At 48.6% G+C, this 22440-nt stretch overlaps 1 protein-coding gene across 3 annotated transcripts in view; it reads right to left on the reverse strand.

The window, feature by feature from the left end:
• Window positions 1-4209: 4209 nt before the first annotated feature.
• Window positions 4210-22440, reverse strand: part of SPDYC (speedy/RINGO cell cycle regulator family member C) — a 24773-nt gene continuing 6542 nt past the window's right edge. Inside the window, exons 1-9 of one of the 3 annotated variants that reach the window (XM_029914694.1) lie at window positions 15775-15790; window positions 7439-7471; window positions 7196-7272; window positions 6148-6333; window positions 5844-5902; window positions 5311-5396; window positions 5034-5205; window positions 4608-4950; window positions 4210-4446 (exon numbers count right to left, since the gene is read on the reverse strand). In XM_029914694.1, the coding sequence (XP_029770554.1) occupies window positions 4412-4446; window positions 4608-4950; window positions 5034-5205; window positions 5311-5396; window positions 5844-5902; window positions 6148-6289 (837 nt within the window). In that variant the 5' untranslated portion in view covers window positions 6290-6333; window positions 7196-7272; window positions 7439-7471; window positions 15775-15790 and the 3' untranslated portion in view covers window positions 4210-4411. Of the gene's footprint in view, window positions 4447-4607; window positions 4951-5033; window positions 5206-5310; window positions 5397-5843; window positions 5903-6147; window positions 6334-7195; window positions 7389-7438; window positions 7472-15774; window positions 15903-22440 lie in introns of those variants that run through there. The other 2 variants (XM_029914692.1, XM_029914693.1) reach the window with 2 other exon arrangements.

Here is a 22440-nt window from a genome sequence, read left to right on the forward strand (position 1 = left end):
CATTCATTCATTCATTCATTCATTTGGTAAATACTTTTTGAGCACCTACTATGTGCTAAGCACAGTTCTAGAAGATGGAAATAAGGGGCGCCTGGGTGGCTCAGTCGGTTAAGCCTCCGGCTTCGGCTCAGGTCAGATCTCACGTTTGTGGGTTCGAGCCCCGCGTCAGGCTCTGTGCTGACAGCTAGCTCAGAGCCTGGAGCCTGCTTCCAGTTCTGTGTCTCCTTCTCTCTCTGCCCCTCCCCCTCTCATGCTTTGTCTCTCTCTGTATCAAAAATAAATAAAACATTTAAAAAAATTAAAAAAAAAAAAAGACCGTTGGGAACACCCCCTCCAGCAGAGATGGAGGGAACAGCTCTCAGAATAGAGGTACAGACTGGGGAGTCACTGGCCATTGGTGCCATCTGAAAGTAACAGAAATCAGGGGACAGACGCTTTATTCTGGATACGAAGATGCTTCATAAAGATGTCAGTCCTCCTTGAAGTAATCTATAGATTTATCACAATTAATATTCTAACTGGGTTGGGGAGTGGCTAGAAGAGCTGATTTAAAGGTCACAGAGAGGGACACCTAGGTGGCTCAGTTGGTTAAGCCTCGGACTCTTGGTTTCGGCTCAGGTCATGATCTCATAGTTCACATTGGGTTTGAGTCCTGTGTTGGGCTCTGCGCTGCCTGCACAGAGCCTGCTTAGGATTCTCTCCCTCTCTCCGTCATGATCTCACGGTTCATGGGTTCGAGCCCCACATCGGGCTCTGTGCTGACAGCTAGCTCAGAACCTGGAGCCTATTTCAGATTCTGTATCTCCCTCTCTCTGACCCTCCCCAGCTCTGTCTCTCAAAAAATAAGAAAAAAAAATTTTAAAAACCATAAAAAAACAAAAAACACCCACAATAAATCCATAATAATTAAATGTAATAATTAAAGAAGGGGTATTGACACACATAGATCATTGGAAGACAGAAAAATCTAGAAATAGACCCAAATGCACACAGGAATTTAGTATATAAGAAAAGTAGCATTTCAAATCTGTTGAAAAAAGTTAAGTTTTTTAATAAAAAGCATTAGGAATATGGGAAGGAATTTTGTATGTGATAAATTCCAGATGAACTCAAGATTTAAAAGCAAAAAATGAAAACAAAAATGTAGCCAAGAGCTAAGGGAGAAGATTCTTTAGTCACCTCAGTGTGGAAAAGGTCTTATTAACTATGACACAAAACCCAGAGCCACAAAAAATTTTACTATATTAAAAAATCTGCACAACAAAGTCAGTAATAAACTGAAGAAATACTTACAATTCACATCCTGAAGGGCTATTTTTCCTGCAAATCCTTTTATGTCAATCAGAAACCGAAATTGGGAGAAATGGGCAAAAATAGGGTAGTTCACAGAAGACAAACAGCTCTTTAAAAAAATTTTTTTTAATGTTTGTTTATTTTTGAGAGAGAGAGCACAAGCAGGGCAGGGGTGGGGGAAGGCAGAGAGGGAGACACAGAATCGGAAGCAGGCTCCAGGCTCTGAGATGTCAGTACAGAGCCTGACATGGGGCTCGAACCCACGAACCATAAAACCATGACCTGAGCCGAAGTTGGATGCTTAACCGACTGAGCCGCCCAGGTGCCCCTAAAGATATTTTTTCATGTTTATTTATCTTTGAGAAAGAGAGAGAGAGAAAGAGAGAAAGAGACAGAGTGTGGGGAGGGGGAGAGAGAGACGGAGACCCAGAATCCGAAGCAGGCTCCAGGCTTGGAGCTGTCAGCACGGAGCCTGATGCAGGGCTTGAACTCACAAGCTGTGAGATCATGACCTGAGCTGAAGTCGGAAGCTTAACCGACTGAGCCGCCCAGTCACCCAGAAGACAGACAGCTCTTAAATATATGAATTTGAACTCACTCAAAAGAAAGGGGGGGAAGAGGGGGACGGGACATACAGGAATATTTGGTGTGGTATCTTTTTTCTGACACCACATCTCACATCAAATGTATTTCTTCCCAGGTACCAAATACATGTGACTTTTCTACACCAATTTTCCAGCTCCCCAACACCAACTAGGTGCCCATAGTTCAATTCAGTTCTGACAAATTCCGAGTTAGCGCAGATCCCGTAGGTTAAGGGCTCAGTCCCACAAGATGCCAGCCACAAATGGGATGCCCAGGTGACCCACACAGCTGTCTGGCCTACTCCAAGTCTGGGGTGCCCACAACCCCCCACCCAGCTTTGATGGTTTGGTAGGGGACTCACAGACCTCAAGAAAGTGGTTTATTATTATTTACTTTCGAGTTTTATTTTAAAGGATACAACTCTAGGAGCACCTGGGTGGCTCAGTTGGTCAAGCGTCCGACTTTGGCTCAGGTCATGATCTCACAGTTCATGGGTTCGAGCCCCACGTCAGGTTTTGTGCTGACAACACAGAGCCTGGAAGCCTGCTTCAGATTCTGTCTCCCTCTCCCTCTCTGCCCCTCCCTGACTCACACTCTGTGTGTGTGTGTGTGTGTCTCTCTCTCTCTCTCAAAAATAAAATAAACATTAAAAAAATAAATAACAATAAAGGATACAGCTCTGAAGCAGCCAGAGAGGTGTGTAGGGCAAGGTGTGGTGGGGAGGGGGGAAGAGCTTCGGGCCCTCTCTAGCTGGGCCACCCTCCCAGCACATCCCTGCTCACCAACCCAGAATGGCTCCAATTTCCATTCCTCCCTCTCCCCCAGGTCCTCACTCTTGACTGGCCTTTCTGGTGACCAGCCCCCACTAGGAAGCAAAGTAGGGGCCCCGCCCTGAGTTGCCTCATTAACACAAATTCAGGTGTGGCCCAAAGGGGCTCAGTGTGAATAACAAAAATCACTCCTATGACTCAGAACATTGTAAGGTTTTAGTAACTCTGTGCCAGGAACCAGGGACTAAGACCAAATACATATACATATTTTTATTACACCACATTTGGTTATGTGGGTTTATATTCTTTCTCTGGAAGGACATAAACTATTAATTTTATTGCTTCCGGGGAGAGGAGCCAGGGGTAGGAAGTGACTCTTGGTTCAGAACTTAAAAGGTACTTGTGAATATGTTACTTATTTGGAAAACAAATTAAAAATATTTGGCGGCCCTCGTCTTGCCTTCTAATGTCCTCAATCTCCAGGCTATCTTACTTCTGTACTTTTCGGGAGCCACTGGTAGAGCACGCAAGATAGTAAGTGTCCCAGTTCTCCTGTCCAACCCTCGTGGACTTTTCCAGCCTCGGTTCCAGCCACTCCCCAAACATACCCTCCCCTTCGGACATCCCCTGAGCAGCCGTTCCCTCTACTAGTCACACCTGGGCCTTACATCTGAGCTCTGTTCCTTTTTTTTTTTTCAAGTAGGTTTCCGGCCCAGCATGAACCTCAACTCAGGCTTGAACTCACCACCCTGAGAGACCCTGGGATCGAGACCTTAGCCAAGATCAAGTCTGGACGCTTAAGGGACTGAGCCACCCAGGCGCCCCTGAGCTCTGCTCTTGAGACGGCTTGACACCTGCTGGGATTAATCAATTCAAATCTCCCACAATACCCGTTTTAGAGCAATACCCAGTTGGCAGACAGAGTAACATGCCAACGTCACACAGGAACCAGGGGTGTGGAATTAAGCTGTCGGCATCAGAGACCAAGTCTTCATCTTGACTCTAGACTGTCCAAGAATATCCTATACCTCCCAATCTCTGCCCCTTCATGGGCAAACCTGACATTGTTCAAGGTCTAGTTCAAATGCCGCCTTCTCTGGAAAGGCTTCTCTGCTCCCTCATTAACAAGTTTACTTTGGGGGCCTGGGGGACAGGTGTATTATAATCATTACATGATGTCTGACTGCAGCCCAGGGCAGGGACCAGGTCTTCTTCCTAAAATTACCAGGTCCTGCCGCCACGTCTGAGCTATGGAGTGTTTCTCCATTTCAGCTTTCTTTTGTCCTGTGGGGTCCAGGGCCTCCTGTGAGGGCTGAATACACTGTCTTCTCATTCACCCCCATCTACACTGTGTGTAGATCCCATCGTGCATACGTGGCATCGCAGAGGGGAAACCGAGGTTCAGGATGACCACTCATCAATGGGAAGGAAACTTGTTACTACAGAGCCTCCGCTCACGAGTCTCAATCACTGATATCGAAAGTGGGCAGACCCCCCCCCCCCCGCCTCCGATTCTCACCCTACCCCTACCCTGGGTCAAGGAGCCAAGCCAGGGCCTAAGCACAGTCGGTGTCCTGTAGACATGAGTTTATTAGAGGGGCCAGGGTCAGAGTGGGTACAGTTGGGAGGAGGGCACTGGGGGGCCTGGGCAGCACTGCCAGCCTGAGGCCGATAAGACAGAAGGGCAGGGGCGGGGATGGGGCACAGCCAGGAGGGCTCGGGTCAGCAGGCAAGCAGGTGGGCTGCTCTTCACCCCACAAATGTCAGCGCCCAGGGCACGGTGGAGGCTCTGGGAGGACTGGGGAGAAAGTTCAGGGAGAGGCTCAGAGAGCAAATATCGAGTGTGCCCAGCCAGGCGGGGGCAAAGCCGGGACCTGGGCCCCTACTTCCCATTCTGTTGGGCCCCACATCTGCCTCCCAGGCTCCCACGCTCACCCCCAGCTCCTGGCCCCAACTCACTGTGGAGAGTGTAGGTGCCAGGCTGCAGGTGCACTTGGGGGGGCAGGATGATGAGGAAGCTCCCCACCAGGGGCTCTTCAGCCACTGAGAGACAAGTTTGGGAGGGAGGGCAGTGGCACTCAGGGCTTGGGGAAGGGCACTTGGATAAGACAGGCAAGGGGCGGGGCTGGTGGCCGCAGGGGCTGTGGGCTGGGAACCAGCTGCAGAGGGAACAGTGAGGAGGCGAGAGGCCGGGGCCTCTGGGGAGGGGCACCCGGGCCTTTGGGCAGCCCCTCTGAGCCCCACCGTGGTGGGGACGCCGCTCTCGGGTCCAGGCCCAATGGGACGGCTCTTTGGCCATGACCTGGAATGAGGAGAGTGGAATGTCAATGAAGAGGGGGGAGAGGTCGGCCTTGTTCCCCCCACCCCAGGATGGTGAGGCCTTACCTCCTCGCAGCACTGGCGGCTCACCATGGCCCGGAAGCCCATCCGGGCCCACAGCTTATCCCTCTGATGCAGGAAGTCTGTCACCCGACCTCGCCAATGTTTTCCCAGGGCCCACAGAAAAATCACACATTTAGGGTCCTCCACATCTTCCTCCATGTCATTTGCAAGAAACCTGGCCTCGGAGGGGGGGGCAGGGGAGAAAGCAGAAGTAAGCACCAGCCCTGCCCCCTCCTACAACCCCTAGCGAGGACCCCCACCCCCTGCCCTGGCCACTCACAGCGCCAAGAACAAGTTGCTGTGGGTGTACTCGCTGAGCTTCAGGTGGGCGCGCCGGAAGTAGACCAGCACCATGGCCAGGAGATACTGCAGACAGAGAGGGGCAGAGGTGACAGCTAGGCACGGGGAGGAGGGGGCTGTGTGGAGCCCATTTGCACCCAAGGAAGCCGTGGTGCGGGTTAGAGAACCCAGGGGAAGTGGTGGGGTGAAAACAAAGATTTAGGGGCGCCTGGGTGGCTCAGCTGGTTAAGCATCTGAACTCTCTCATGGTTTTCTGGGTTCAAGCCCCACGTCGGGCTCTGGGCTGACAGTATGAAGCCTGCTTGGGATTCTCTCTCTCTCCCTCTCTCTCTCTCTCTGCCCCTCCCCTGCTTACGCTCTCTCTGTCTCTCTCAAAAATAGACTTCAAAAAATGAAAAACACAAACAAGGATTTAAAAGGGAGGTTCTCCCTCCATTAGACCAGAAGACACAATGAAATAGCAGCATTCAAGTCCCTCGTGACCCTCAGCTTCTATTCCCCGTGTCACCTCACCTTATCCGAAATCTGGAAACAGGGATCTCTGGAAAGGAATTCCTGCAGGAAACTGTGCTCTGGACGAGAGAAGGAGTGATGGACTGGGGTTACCACCCGCCCCCCACAAGTCAGGAGTGGCACCAGAAGTTCCAGGGCCCAAGCCTCCAGCCAGCCCACCTGCAACATGGCCCCTCCCTTCCCCCTGGGGTCCCCTGGGAAGGGAAAGGACGGAGGGTTCAGATGCCTGCCCCGAGCAGGTGAGGTCTCGCCCCTCACCCTGGCTCACACTGGGTCCCCAGAACCCCCCCACTGGGGAACTCACCCAGAAGGCTGAGGAAGGCCTGGAGCTCCTGGTGTGGGCACGGGTGGAGAGATGCGCTGCCCCCGCCCTGACTGCTCCAGCCCCCCGGCTTCACCTGGGCAGCAACCACGGGGAACGTGGCAAAGTCTTGCGTGTGGCTCATCTCATGGCGGTGGGGGCGAGTGGGGCTGAGTGGGGCAGGCCGGCCTGTAGAGAAGGTAGCCTGGGGACTCAGCATTGCACTGACCCCCTTGCCCCTCACCAGTGGAGGGGGTCGAGGCTGGTCTGACAGGGGCCCTCCAGAAGGTGGAGAGTCGGGGGACTGAGATGGGGGTGGGGTGGCGCTCGGATAGGACAGAAACTGGGGTCCGCGTGGGCTGGGGAGGCCAGAAAAGCAGCCGACTGGCTGCAGCTCTCGCACGGCGACCCTGCGCCCCAGGCCAGGCCGGAGAGCAAGAATGGCAGCGACAGGCACCGCTGGAGCTGCTAAATGCTAAACCCCGGAAGGTGGGTACACCCCAATACTCATTCTTGCAAACACAGGAGGCAAAGCGGGCACGACTGGCTGCCACTTAACGGCGGGGCCTGTCTGACCCCCAAAGCCGGAAGAGTTTAATTCCTCCCCAACACCCAAGCACCCCTTCACCCCAGCCCAAAGTGGCACACCTGTAAGGACCACCAACCCTTTTCTTCGCGGAGAGGAAACTGAGGCCCGGGGTGATGGGGGGACGGGGATGTTATTAGACAAATACTTGCCTTTAGAGCAAGTTGAGGGGGGGCCACCTCAAACGTTTCAAACCACAGGGAAAGACGTCAACTACGGAGCTCAGAAGGTGCCGCCCAGCACCCCGTGGCCAGCCTGGGGGCCTCCACCTAGGCTCCCGCGAGCAGCCCAGCCTCCTCCAAGAAGCCTTACCTGAGCTAGGGGATTACCTACAGCATTAACCCCGGGAGCCAGATGGGCTGTATTTATAGAGCCCCGGCTCTGCCCCGCCCTCGCAGCCCTCCACCAGTCAGGCCCCTTCCTGGAGAGGGGGCGGGCCTTTGGGCCATCACTACTCGCCTCTACCTGGCGTGAACTTGGTCTCCACCTTCGCCTCCCAGCTGCGGCTCCCCAAGGTAAGACCTTCTCCAAAGCTTCACCACCTTCAAGAGGGGTAAAGGCAGGCCAGCGGGACCCCAGGGCCTGAATAAGCGGCATGGCCCCCTCCCCACCTCTTTATGAAGGTGGAGCCAAGATGCAGGGACCGGAAATGAGGCCCGGGCACCATTCACCCATTGAGCCTTGCGCCGCAGGATCGCTGGGCTGTACCTGTGTTTGTTTCACATCCGGGAATCTCAAAACCTAGGAAGCAGAGAAGAACGTGACCTGGCGTGAGAATTCCCAGAGTCCACAAACCCTTCCCAAGATCCGTTAGTCGCTGGGGAAGCCTGGCCAGTGGCTCCAAGCCTGGAGAGGAGGCCTTTGCCAAAGACGGTCAAGCCCTCTCCCTGCCTCGAGCTGCCCCTTAAGACTTTCGTGTTCACTGGTTCATTTACTCCCTCTCCAACCCTGTGGGACAGTCAGCACCTGCACTTCTTTCCACAGGTGACAGGTGACACTTTTTTCCCCAAATTTTTTTATTGTGGTAAAATACACATAATGTAAAATTTACTACCTTTGCCATTTTTGAGTTCAGTAGTTTGAAGCACATTCATATCGGTGTGCGACCATCACCACCATCCATTTGCACAACTGGACGCCTTTAACAGGCGTTTAACACAGTGACTCCCCGTGTCCCTTCCCTTAGTCCTTGGCGACCGCCATTTTACTTTCTGTGTCTGTAACTTCAGCCACTCATGCAAGTGGAATCATACAGGAGTTGTCTTTTCTGTGACGGGCTTATGTCACTTAGCATGTCTGCGAGGTTCATCCCTGGCCTAGCATGTGTCATGATGTCCTTCCTTTTTAAGGCTGAATAATATTCCATTCTGTGTATAGACCACAGTTTGCTTATCCCTTTATCTATCCATGGATACTGAGGCTGTTTCCATATCTTGGCTATTGTGAGGAAGGCCACTGTGAACATAGGTGCACAAATATCTCAAGACCCTGCTTTCCGTTCTCTGAGGTATACGCCCAGGAATGGAATTGCTGTGTCATAGGGTAATTCTATTTTTGATCTTTTGAAGAAACATCAACCTGTTCTTCACAGCGATCGCACCATTTTAATTCCCACAAACAGAGCACAAGGGTTCCAACTTCTCCGCATTCTTGCCAACACTTGTTACTTTCTGTTTTGTTGATAGTGACCATCCTAATGAATGTGAGGTAGTGACAGGTGACTTCTAAAATACAGATTTTAGGGGCGCCTGGGTGGCTGAGTCAGTTAAGTGTCTGGCTCTGGATTTCAGCTCACGGTCCGTGAGATCAAGGCCCGCATCAGGCTCTGTGCTGACAGCACGTAGCCCGCTTGGGATTCTCTCTTTCCCTCTCTCTTTCTGCCCCTCCCCTGCTTCTCTCTCAAAATAGATAAACTTAAAACCATAAATAAAAAATAAAACACATATTTTAATAGAAACGGAGGCCAGAAAGAAGTTGAATCATTTATGCTCAGAGTCCTACCACTGGTGACAACAGAAGTGGGCTCAAGTCACGTGACCAACACACCTGCCCTTGGGAAGTAGATTTTGTGGTTCTCATTGCCATTTTTCAGATGGTCAACTGAGGCTCAGGGCCTCGACCTCTGACGTTTGAACAAAAGATGAAGGAAATGTGACTGGGCCACGTGGGTGGGGAGCGCAGGACCAGGTTTGGAGCCCAGGTCCCCAGACCCCAGACGCAGGCTCCTTCCTGTGACTGAGCCGCTTGTCACTGGTTGGACATGCAGTAGCCATCTCTGCTTTTGCTCCCAGGCTCAGGCTTTGACTCTGGCTGTTAGTGTGAACTTCTAGTCCTAGGGACAACCCTCCTGTTCTGTGTCCTCCAGTCTCTGTTGGTTTCTGAGTCGCTTAATCTCTTGATCTCTCTGCTGTTTCCCAGTCTCTCCCAGTTTCTGGGTACCTGGATGTTTTTGGGTCTCTTGGTCTCTCTGTGCCTCAAAGCTTCTTGGTAGATCTCTCCCGGTCTCTCTGGGTCTCTGGATCTCTGTCAGGTCTCTGATACCTCTGAGTCCTTTGGCCTCTCTGCATCTGCGGGTCTCTTTGATGCTCTGGGTGTTTTGGGCTCTCTCTAGCTGTCTTTGTCTCTCTGGGTCACTAGTTCTCTCTCAGTCTCTAGGTCTCTATATGCATCTCTGAATCTCTTGGTCACTCTGGGTCTCAGGACATCTCTTTGTTTCTGGGTGGCTTAGAATCTCTGGGTTTCTGAGTCTCTATGAGTGTTTCTGAATTTCTCTGTTTCTTGGTCTCTTAGTCTCTCTGGTCTGAGTCCTTTTCTTGGGTCTTGGGTCTCTGTGTCTCTGGTTTCTGTGGGTTTCATGCTCTTCCTGTGGCTACCTCGCATGCTCCCTTGAGGCTGCTCAGGCTTTTCCTGAGTACTGGGTCTCCATCAGGCTACCCTGTGTGTGCGTGTGCGTGTGTGTGTGTGTGTGTCAGTGTGTGTGTGTGTGTGTGCATGCGCATGCCTATTTCCCCTCATATATTTGTCATTAGTCTCCCCAGAAAGGAAGCTGTAAACCCATGATCTCCATACCAAGCCCCCTAAACATGTCACTAGAGAGCCCATAGTTGAATCAGCTCATGCGTTCCTCACAACCACCCCATGAAGCGGATTAAAAAGAATTTTTTTTGATGTTTATTTATTATTGAGACAGAGAGAAATAGAGCATGAGTGGGGGAGAGTCACAGAGAGAGGGAGACACAGAATCTGAAGCAGGCTACAGGCCCCGAGCTGTCAGCACAGAGCCCGACATGGGGCTCGAACCGGCAAACCATGAGATCATGACCTGAGCCGAAGTTGGACAGTTAACCTACTGAGCCACCCGGGCGCCCCTTGAAGCAGATACTAATATCCTCATTTTACAAACGGCAACTACAACAACTAAACCACAGTTTGGGTTGTTTGTTTCACTGAAAGGTTAAGTAACTCACCACAGGCCACACTGCTAGTGAGCGAGGGGCCACATTTCAACCTGGCTGTCTGGCTCAGGCCCCACCTTGAAGCATAAGGCAGGGAGCCCGGCTGTCTGGTCTGGTGCTGTTTCAGGACAGAGCCCGACACCAAGGAGGTGTTCAGAATGAATGAATGAAGGAATGAGTGAATGAATCCTCCAAAGCAGCTGTATTTTTTACCTCTCCCCACCCCCCTTGGTATAAAACAGCTTGTAGGTGGGCTTCAGGCCCATTCCCTTCTGTGGCAGCCTTGGGCATCTGACACTCCACACTGCAGAGAATTTGGTTTTTCATTTTGTATTTTGAAAGAACTTAGACTCACATGGATCTTGCTTAAGAAGTATGGAAAGTGGCTCTTTGTCTGGTTTGTCTGGTGGATCAAGGTAATGCTGGCCTCAGAGAATGAGTCTGGAAGTTTTCCTTCCATTTCTAGTTTTTGGAACAGCTTCAAAAGAATGGGTGTTAACTCTTCTTTAAATATTTGGTAGATTTCCCCTGGAGGGCCATCCGGTCCTGGACTCTTGCTCGTTGGGAGGCTTTTGGTTACTGATTCAATGTCTTTACTGGTGAGGGGTCTGTTCAAATTTTCTGTTTCTTCCTGTTTCAGTTTTGGTAACTTATTTGTTTCGAGGAATTGGTCCATTTCTTCCAGATTGCCCAATTTGTTGGCATATAATTGCTCGTGATATTCTCTTATTCTTGTTTGGATTTCTGTGGGGTTGCTTGTGATCTCTCCTCTTTCATTTGTTTTTGTGCCCCCTTCCCCCAGCTTCTCCCAAGGGTAACATCTTAGAAAACCAGAGACCAGTTAGAACCAGGAAATTGATGTCAAGCAGGACAAAACCATACACGTTATTTGGATTTCATCAGTTTTTACAATCACTCACTTTTTTTTAATGTTTTAATTTATTTTAGAGAAAAAGACACACAGCATGAGCAGGGGAGGGTCAGAGAGAGAGGGAGAAACAAAATCTGAAGACAGGCTCCAGGCTCTGAGCTAGCCATCAGCACAGAGCCTGATGTGGGGCTCGAACTCACGAACCGTGAGATCATGACCTGAGCCAAAGCTGGACGCCCAACTGACTGAGCCACCCAGGCACCCCAAGCACTCACTTTTTGATTTTCTACTTTTTGGTGTCCAGTTCTATAAATGTTATTACATGCATGGAACGGTGTATCTCCCACCTCCCAACAGGATACAGAACAATTCCATCCCCCAAAGGAACCCCCTCCTGACTCCCTTAGAGTCACACCCTCCTTCCCACCCCCTTCCTCTGGCAACCAGTAATCTGGGCTCCATTTCTGTGACTAATCACATTAAGAACATTACATAATCGGGGGCGCCTGGGTGGCTCTGTCAGTTGAGTGTCCAACTTCGGCTCAGGTCATGATCTTGCAACTTGTGGGTTCGAGCCCCACGTCAGGCTCTGTGTTGACAGCTCAGAGCCTGGAGCCTGCTTCAGATTCTGTGTCTCCCTCTCTCTGCCCCTGCCCTGCTTGCACTCTGTCTCTTTCTCTCTCTCAAAAACAAATAAACATTAAAAAAAGTTTTTAAAAAGAATATTACATAATTGGAATCGTACTGCATGTGACCTTCTGAAACTGGCTTTTTCCCTCAACACAATGCCCTTGAGACCCATCCAGGTGTTGTGTGTATCAACGCGTCCTTCCTTTTTATTCCCAAGAGTTTTTATTCCCATCTAGTATTCGACTGTATGGACCGGGTTATTTCCAGTATGGACCATTACAAATGAAGATGCTATGAATTTTGTGAACGGGATTTTACATGGACACAGGTTTTTATCTCTCCAGGGTCAACACTGGGCAGGGGTCATACGGTAAATGTATAACTTTATGAGAGACCACCACACTGTTCTTCAGAGTGGCTGCTTTTCCAAGACAGTTTTGGAATTATCGATATTCTTTCTTGTAGTCCTGTGGGTTTCCACCTGCAAATGAATATGTACCTTCTTTGCCATTTTTTAGTAACATCTGACGTCATCTACGTATAAACTTTTGATAATTGGGTTTCTAAGCAACACATGTTAATGAAACAATCTTCACTGGAATCCTGTGTGTAACGCGTTATACACCTTCTGTGTCTAACCATGCTTCCTTCTTATTTGGTTCCCTTAGTCGTGTGGTTTCAATTTCCATTTCCTTAATGGCTAATGATATTGAACATCTTTTCATGTGCTTATTTTCTGTTGCGGACTGAGTTGCTGCCCCCAAAAGATGTATTGAAGTCACCTCCCCCATCATTTCCTGTGAATGTGATGTGTTTTGGAAATAGGGTCTCTGCAGATATCATCAAGCTAAGATGAGGTCATTGTTGATCAGGGTACGTCCCAGTCCAGTATGACTGGTGTCCTTAGAAGAAGAGAAGAGACACAGACGGACACACAGAGCAGGTAAAGACAGACATTCAGAGAAAGACAGCCATGTCACAACAGAAGCGGAGATTGGAGTGTTGTGGCGGCCAGCCAAAGAACACCAGAGATGACCAACACCCACCAGAGAGACAGCATGGCCCCTTAACACCTTGAGTTTGGACTTCTAGCCTCCAGCACGGTCAGAGATGGTAACTGTGTCTTCGAAGACCCCCGGTTTGTGGTACTTTGTCATACGGCAGCCCCAGGACACTTGTGTCCATGCGTCTTCTCTGGCAAAGTGTCTGTTCCAGTCTGTTGCCTGTTTGTTAACTGGATTGTTTGTTTTCTTAGTGTCGAGTTTATTTTTATTTAATGTTTATTTATTTATTGGGGGGTGCACAAGTGTGGGAGAGGCAAAGAGAGAGAGGGAGAGAGAATACCAAACAGGCTCCATGCTGTCAGCTCAGAGCCCAACATGGGGCTTGAACCCATGAACCGTGAGATCATGACCCAAGCCAAAATCAAGAGTTGGATGCTTAACCGACTGAGCCACCGAGGCTCCCCTCTTACTGTCGAGTTTAGAGAGTTCTTTACATATTCTAGATACAAGCCTTTGTCAGATACATGATTTGGAAATATTCTCTCCCAAACTATAGCTCATCTTTTCCCCTCCCTTGAATTGTCTTTCACAGAGCAACCTTTTCATTATAATGATGTTCAATTATCAATTTTTTAAAATATAGGATTTCAAAGGTAGAGATTCTTCCGTCTAACGGTCTCAAGAAGCCCAAGAGAGAGACAAAATCCAGAGAGGAGAGAGGCAGCCAGAGGCTCAGGGTTGAAGCCGCCCTGGGTCGGTGTGTAGGAGGCCGGCTGGGGCAGAGACGCAGGCCTGGGGGCAGGGGAGGGGAGGGATGGCAGGACGGAGGAGCTGGCGGCCAGCCCTGAGTGTGCATGCCCAGAGGGTTACCATGGAACACGGATCCAGGAGGCAGAGGACAGCCAAACGTCCAGGCCTGGTCCTGGGCCCCTTTCCTTGGCACCTGCTCCCCGGTTTGCTCCCTGAATTGCTTTATTTATTCCACCAGCTATAAATCCTTCCAGAGGTTCCAAAGATTCTTCCCAGCCCTGACGCTCCTCCAAATCCACACTTGTACCCCCAGCTGCCTCTCGGACAGCTCCGCTGGTTTTCTCCCCTTGGTTTCTAATCATCTGCCCCCATGAACCCGTCCCTTCCTCCATTTCCCCATCTTACCGATAGTTAACACAGCAACAGGGACGCCCGGATGGCTCAGGTTGAGCATCTGACTCCTGATTTCAGCTCAGGTCATGATCTCGCTGTTTGGTTTGTGAGTTCAAGCCCTGCGTCACCCACATCAGGCTCCACACTGATAGCACAGAGCCTGCCTGGGATTCTCTCTCCCTCTCTCTGTGCCTCCCTGCTTGTGCTCTCTCCCTCTCTCTCAAAATAAATAAATAAAACTTTAAAAAATTTTAATAATAAAATAAACATAGCAACAAGGGCGCTTGGGTGGCTCAGTTGGTAAAGCATCTGACTCTTGCTCTCCATGGGTAATGATCTCACAGTTGATGAGTTCGAGCCCCACGTTGGGCTCAGCCCTGACCGTGCGGAGCCTGCTTGGGATTCTGTCTCCCTCTCTCCGCCCTTCCCTTGCTTGTGCGTACTCTCCCTCTCCCTCAGAGTAAATAAATAAACTTTAATATTAAATTAAATAAACATAGCAACAACAAAAAAACTAGAAATCATTTATTTTTATATTTTTAGGTTTTATTTTATTTATGTAATACTTTATTGCAGCACAGCAGCTGCGTAGAAAAGGGCACGAACAGAAACGAGTAACTGGATGAATTTTTCAGAACACACTTGTGTAGCCAGCAGCGGCCCCACGTGCCCTGCTTGGTCTCTGGCGTCCCCTCTCTCCGTTTCCCCCCTCTCTCCGTTTCCCCCCTTTCTCCGTTTTTCCCCTCTCTCCGTTTCCCCCAGTGCTAATCACTATTCTGGACTCTGTCCTCATAGGCTAGGGGTTTTTTTGTTTTTTGTTTTTAATTTTCTTTAATGTTTTATTTATTTTTGATATAGAGAGAGACAGAATATGAGAGGGGGAGGGGCAGAGCGAGAAGGAGACACAGAACCGGAAGCGGGCTCCAGGCTCTGAGCTGTCAGCACAGAACCCGACAGGGGGCTCGAACCCACGAACCTGAGATCTGACCTGAGCCGAAGTCGGAGGCTCAACCAACTGAGCCACCCAGGTGCCTCTCATAGGCTAGTTTTTAACTTTGCCTGTTCGAACCTTATGTCAGTGGAAGCGCACAGTAGTCCTGCTTTGGGGTAAGAGTCCCTCAAGTTGCTTCTTCGTGCCCCTTGCTGGGCAGTGTTCTCCAGGGCAAGAATTTGGAAGGACTTCTACTTTCTTTGTCACCCCCAACATCCAATACATCACTACATCCTGTGTATTCTAGCTCAAAACTCTCTCCCGAATCCATGCCCACCTCTCCTCCCACTGCCTCCCCGGGCATCACCTCCGGCCTGACTACCCCAGGGGTCTGCTGGGCAGTCTCTGACTTCCTGTGCTCTTGACCCTCTCTAGAACTGAAATGATCTTTTAAAAATAGTCCTTTTAGGGGCGCCTGGGTGGCTCAATCAGTTAGACGTGTGACTTCAGCTCAGGTCATGATCTTGCAGTTTGTGGGTTCAAGTCCCGCAATAGGCTCTGTGCTGACAGCTCAGAGCCTGGAGCTGCTTCGGATTCTGTGTCTCCCTCTCTCTCTGCCCCTCCCCCACTTGCACACCATCTCTCCATCTCTCAAAAATAAACAAACATTTAAAAAATTAAAAAGAAAATAGTCCTTTTAACAAAGGACCTTGTCGGCCTCGTCTGTCCCCGAACGTCCAGCGCTGACTCCGAGCCTCCTGTGTAAGCGCTCTGTTCATGTTCACTGGACGACTGGACGGCTCGCCAGGCCCCGCACCGTCTGGCTTGCTCCTCTCTCCAGCGCGTCCCTGGCCCTGCCACCCTCTGGGGACCCCAGCTTCTTTCAATTCTTCTGTCACTCTGTCCCTCCACTCCCTGCCCGGGGCCTTTCTACATGCTGGTCCCTCCCAATAAGACAGGCGCCCTTCCTCTGGGACAGTTTCACTCCCCCGCCCCCATTTTGTACCTACCCAGGTGGCTTGCTTCAGTTCCTGGAATTTGAGCTGAAATGGGTGATGGACGTCTTAGCAGAAGCTGTGAGCTCCCAGGATGCTTCTGGCCTTGCTCTTTTCCATCGGCCATGGGCAGCCTCGCCAGCCTGGAGTCTGGAATAAAGAAGACACGAAATGGATCCAAAGCCCAACTTATCAAGGGCATGTCACTTACGTAAGGGATCGACTTTGATTTTTGAAAGCCACTGAGATATTTGAAGTTACTTACCGTTTTGGATCTCTATTTGCTGCTGTGACAAATTGCCACAAACTGAGCAGTTTAAAGCAATACAAATCTCTTATCTTACAGGTCTGGGGGTCAGAAGTCCAAAGTGCTTCTCAACCTGCTAAAATCAAAGTGTTAGGAAGGTCACATTGCTCGTGGAGGTGGCTCATGTTCCTTGATTCATGGCCTCCCTCTTCGGTCTTCAAAGACCGCAGCAGAGGGAGCGTCTCTAACTCGGACCCACTCCCACTTTCAAGGACCCTCATGATGACATTGGGCCTGCCTAGAGAATCCAAGATAGTCTCTCTCTCCAGCCCAAGATCCTAGACGTAATCACTTCTGCAAAGTTTTTTGTATTTTTTTTTTTAAGTTTTGATTTATGGGGCACCTGGGTGGCCCTGTCGGTTAAACATTTGACTTTGGCTCAGGTCATGATCTTGTGGTTTATGAGTTCAAGCCCTGTATCCAGCTGTCTGCTGTCAGCCCGGACCGTGCCTTGGATCTTCCCTCTCCCCCTCTCTCTGCCCCTCCCTAGCTTGTGCACACGCATGCTCTCTCTCAAAAATAAATATTTTAAAAAATGAAAAGAAAGCAGCTTTTATTTATTTGTAGAGAGATAGAAAGTGGGGGAGGAGCAGAGAGAGAGAGGGAGTGAGAATCCAAAGCAGGCTTTGCACACTGTTGGCACAGAGCCTGACTGGGCTTCAGACTCGAACTGTGAGATCATGACCTGAGCCAAAGTCAGACACTTAACTGACTGAGCCACCAGGTGCCCCTGTAAAGTACCTTCTGTCATGTGTGGACAATGTTCACAGTTGCCAGGAACCGGGATGTGGGCGTCGTTGAGGGGGCATTTTTCTGCCAACCACATTCATCACTGGGTCACTTACACTATGCTAACTAATCTACTGTTTATAAAATAGCATATTAGCACTGCATGCTATTTTTAATAGATATACATAAAACAGAAGAATATAAAGAATTTGGAACCACAAGGCCAGAGAAAAAATCAGGCAAATGCTAAAAGAAAGTTAGAATAGCTATATTAGTTTCAGAAAAAAAAAAATTTCAGGTTAAAAGCATTACTTGACAGAAAGAGGGTGCTTACATAATGATTTTTAAAATATACAGCAATTTTAGGGACACCTGGGTGGTTCAGTCAGTTAAGCATCTGACTTCCACTCAGGTCATGAGCTCACGGTGTGTGAGTTCAAGCCCCACCTCAGGCTCTGTGCTGACAGCTAGCTCAGAGCCTGGAGCCTGCTTCAGATTCTGTGTCTCCTTCTCTCTCTGCCCTTCCCCTGCTCATGCTCTGTCTGTCTGTTTCTCTCTCAAAATAAAATAAAAAATGAAATGAGATAAATAAATAGGGGGTGCCTGGGTGGCTCAATCAGTCAAGCTCCGACCTTGGCTCAGGTCATGATCTCACAGCTCTTGAGTTCGAGCCCCATGCTGGGCTCTGTGCTGACAGCTCAGAGCCTGGAGCCTGCTTCGGATTCTGTCTCCCTCTCTCTACCTCACCCCCGCTTGTGCTCTGTTTCTGTCTCTCAAAAATGAATAAATGTTTAAAAAAATTAAAAAGTATAATAAAATAGAATAAAATGAATAGGTTCTGAGAGAAGGAAAAAAAAGGCCCAAATGAGCAAGAGGTATCCTTGAGCAACCGGGTGGTGAAGGGGGTAAAAAAACACAAGGGGAAAGTTTAGGTCTTACACTGCCAAAGAGAAAACAGTTGGAGGCCATGAGGCCCTCCCCCCACCAAACAAATGAAAATCCACTCACCTGTGGACTTTGCTATATTGACACGAGAATGCTGTTGAGCTAGGCATCTTGTAACACTCAACACCACAAAAATGGAAAAGAAGATTATTAACAGGTCTGTGTGGAGCTCTTATTAAAAGCCAGAACAACATGGGGGCACCTGGCTGACTCAGTTGGTGGAGCCTGGGACCCTGGATCTCAGGGCCAGGCGTTCAGGCCCCACACGGGGCGCAGAGCTACTTAAATAGGGGGCATGTAGGTGGCTCAGTTGGTTAAGCCTCAGACTTCGGCTCAGTCATGATCTCACCACTCATGAGTTCAAGCCCCACGTTGGGCTCGCTGCTATCAGCACAGAGCCTACTTCTGATCCTCTGTACCTACCCCCTCTCTCTGCTGCCCGCCTTCCCATTCTCTCTCTCTCTCTCTCTCTCTCAAAATAAACTTTTAAAAATAACAATTAATTAATTAATTAATTGACAAAGAAACCAAAAATCAAGGTGGCTCCATAGCACAATGGATAGGGCATTGGACTTCTAAAAAACCCCCAAAATCAGAAAAGTAAGCACATCAACAGAGGAAGATCCCCCCACGAAGAAACAACCATGAATCCAAAGAAACGAAACAAGGACAGCAGATCCTAATCACGCTTCCGCCACAAAGAAATCACCCGTAAGTTCAATAAAGTAGAAAGGTGGACACTATGCTCAGACCCCAATGTAATAAAATGAGAGATGATTCTTCATAAACACAAAACCAAAAGTAATTTGGGGGAAACAAACTGGAGTACTAAGTTCTAAAAAATAGTGACAACGAAAATACTACCGAGCAGGTGTGAGGCGGACGGTGGAAAGGCCACCATGGGGTAAAGACCGCCAAGGGCGCGTGGGTGGCTCAGTTGGTTGCGCCTTGGCCTCTTGATTTCGGTTGGGTTCTGTGCTAAGTATGGAACCTGTTTGAAATTCTCTCTCTCTCTCTCTCTCTCCCCCTCGGCCCCACTCTCCCATTTACTATTTCTCTCTCTAAAATAAACCATAAATAGGGGCGCCTGAGTGGCTGTGTCGGTTAAGCATCCGACCTCGGCTCAGCTGTTGATCCCAGCAGCAACAACTAAAATGCCAGAGCAACTGGAAATCTCACAGCGAATCAGGGAAAGAGACAGCCAGGACGAGCCCTCCGTACTCCCAGGGTCCGTGCTGGGAGTTGGGGAGGCTGCACACCTGTACTAGGCCACACCCACGAAGGGGCAATCATTAGGCAGGACAGGGCAGATTGGAAAACATGCCCCAGGCCACTTACAGACGCAATAACACGGGGCAGAAGCGTCACCGTCACCGACACGGGGTCTCCGGGTCTCCAGCACAGCCTCTGGCTAAATGCTGAACAGTCGCCTCCCCTGACCCAGGAGTGACTGCTGGGAAGCCACGCTTCAAAATAAAGTCACACGTAGGGGCGACCGGGTGGCTCAGTAGGTTAAGCTTCTGACTTCAGCTCATGATCTCATGGTTCAGGGTTCGAGCCCCGCGTCAGGCTCTGTACTGACAGTTGGAAGCCTGGAGCCTGCTTCGGATTCTGTGTCTCCCTCTCTGTCTGTCCCTCCCCTGCTCTCACTCTGTCTCTCCCTCCCTCTCAAAAATAAAATGAACATTAAAAATTTTTTAAATAAATAAAATAAAATCATATGTAGATACAGAAAAAGCATTTGACAAAACCCAACACCCATTCATGATAAAAACTCTCAGTAAACTAGGCATAGTGAGAAACTTCCCTAACTTCATACAGAGTATCTACAAAAATGCTACAGATAACATCACACTTAATGGTGAGACACTCAAAACTTTGCAAATAAGATCAGGAACAAGGCAAGGATGCACCCCCTCACCACCGTTTTTCAACATTCCGCCGGAAGTATCAGCTAATGCAATCAGACAGGAAAAGGAAATAAAAGGGGTTCAGACTGAGAAGGAAGAAGTACAGCTGCTCTTGTTCACAGAGGATATGATCATCAACGTAGAAAATCTGGAGGATCAACAATACATTCCTAAAACTAATAAGTGATTATAGCAAGTTTTCAGAATACAAGGCTAATATACAAAAGTTAATTTCTTTCTAGGGAGCCTGGCTGGCTTAGTTGGCAGAGCATGTGACTCTTGGTCCCAGGGTTGTGAGTTCAAGCCCCATGTTAGGTTTAGAGATTACTTAAAAATAAAGTCTTGTTTAAAAAAAAAAAAGTCAATCTCTTTCCTATACACAAGCAATGGATAAGTAGAATTTGAAATTAAAAACACAAAACCATTTCCATAGCATCCTCCCCAACATGATATACTTAGGTATAAATCTAACACAACGTATATAAAATCTACATGAGGAAAACTATAAAACTCTGATGAAAGAAATCAAAGAAAGACTAAATAAGTGGAAAGATATTCCATGTTCATAGATAGGAAGGCTCAATATTGCCAAGATGTCAATTCTTCCCAACTTGATCTATAGATTCAGTACAATCCTAACAAAAATTCCAGCAAGTAATTTTGTGGATATCAACAAATGGATTCTATTTAAAAAAACATTTTTTTTAATTCTTATTTTTGAGACAGAGATGGAGCATGAGTGGGGGAGGGGCAGAGAGAGAGGGAGACACAGAATCTGAAACAGGCTCCAGGCTCTGAGCTGTCAGCACAGAGCCTGATGTGGGGCTCGAACCCACAAACCATGAGATCATGACCTGAGCTAAAGCCGGACGCTTAACCGACTGAGCCACCCAGGCGCCCCAATGGACCTCAATGTAAAATATAAAACTAGAACTCCTAGAATATAACACTGGAGAAAACCTAGACCACCTTGGGTCTGGCCATGACTCCTCTGTCCCCAGTCCTTTTGAGGTATAATTGGTGTATAGCATGATACTATTGCAGGTGTAAGATCATGACTTCCTAGATACAACACCAAAGGCATGATTCACGAGAGAAAGAAGTGATAAGCTGGACTTCCTTAAAAATTTCTGCTCTCTAAAAGATAATGTCAAGAAGAAAAAAATAGATAACGTCAAGAGAATGGGAAGACAGGCCACAGACTGGGAAAAAGTATTTACACAAGACCCATCAGGTGGGGGACTGTGGTCCAAAATATGCAAAGAGCCCTTAAAACTCAGCAATAAGAAAACAAATAAACCAATTTAAAAATGTGCCAAAGACCTTACCAGACACCTCACTGAAGATATCCACATGGCTGCTAAGCATATGAAAAGATGCTCCGGGTCATAGGTCACCGGGGAAATGCAAATTAAAGCACCAATGAGATACCACTCGCTGCCTATGAGGATGGCTAAAATCCCAAACATTGACAACTGGTGGGAACACAAAATGGTGCAGCTGGTTTGAAAGACAGTTTGGCAATTTCTTACCAAAAAAAAAAAAAAAAAAAAAAACCCCACAATCTCACCGTACAATCAGTAATTGTGCTCCCTGGTATTTCTCAAAGGAGCTGAAAACTATGTCCACATAGAAACCTGCACATGAATATAAATATCAATTAGCCAGAATCTTTTTTTTTTATGTCTTTTATTTATTTTTGAGAGACAGACAGAGACAGCACGAGCAGGGGAGGGTCAGAGAGAAAGAGAGAGACACACAGAATCCGAAGCAGGGTCAGGTTCTGAGTTGGCTGTCAGCACAGAGCCTAACGCGGGGCTCAAACCCACAAACCGTGAGATCATGACCTGAGCCAAAGCCGGACGCTTAATTGACTGAGCCACCCAGGCGCCCCTCAGCCAGAATCCTAAAAGTTTATATAAAGACCTTAAGTGAGTTCAGTCACATCTACTGTCCAGATGGTCCCAACAGCACGTCACTCTCATAAGGCTGTTCTTGGACAGCTTCCCGTGCTGGGAAGCCAAGCAGAACACACATCCCCAGGATCGGGGAGAGGGTGAGGAGCCCCCAGCTGCCGGGGCGACTGGCAATCTTGGCCTCTTGATGACCTCCTCAACACTTGACCAAATGGGCTTTATTCCAGAAATTCAAGATTGGCTCAAGGTGAGGAGATGCATGAATATCATGCACCGTATTAATAGATATAAGGAGGGAAATTGTATGATTTTATTCTTTTAAAAAATGTTCTAATGTTTACTTATTTTTGAGAGAAAGACAGTGTGGGTGGGGGAGGGGCAGAGAGAGAGGGAGACACAGAATCGATACAGGCTCCAGGCTCTGAGCTGTCAGCCCAGAGCCCGACACGAGGCTCGAACCCACCAACTGTAAGAGCCAAAGTCAGACGCCCAACCGACTGAGCCACCCAGACATCCCACCCTGTAGGATTTTATTCTTAATGATGAAAAAAACCCTCCACAAAATTCAACACCCTGTTGTATAAAAACATTGAAGAATATAGAAATTGAAAGATATGCATGTATATATGTATGGTATGTACATAATACATCACATATTATTAAGCGTAACAGCGATCATATAATCTTAAAATATGATACATTAATATTACATCCCTTATTTACTTATTCTGTGAGAGAGAAGGAGAGAGAGAGAGAAAGAGCATGTGTGTGAACAGGGGAAGGGCAGAGAGGGAGACAGAGAATCCCAAGCAGACTCCTTGCTCTCAGTGAGTCCAAGCGAGCCTTGATCTCACGAACCTCAAGATCATGACCT

The sequence above is a fragment of the Suricata suricatta genome, chromosome 11 (genome assembly GCF_006229205.1).
Source record: "Suricata suricatta isolate VVHF042 chromosome 11, meerkat_22Aug2017_6uvM2_HiC, whole genome shotgun sequence".
NCBI classification, from domain to species: Eukaryota; Metazoa; Chordata; class Mammalia; order Carnivora; family Herpestidae; genus Suricata; species Suricata suricatta.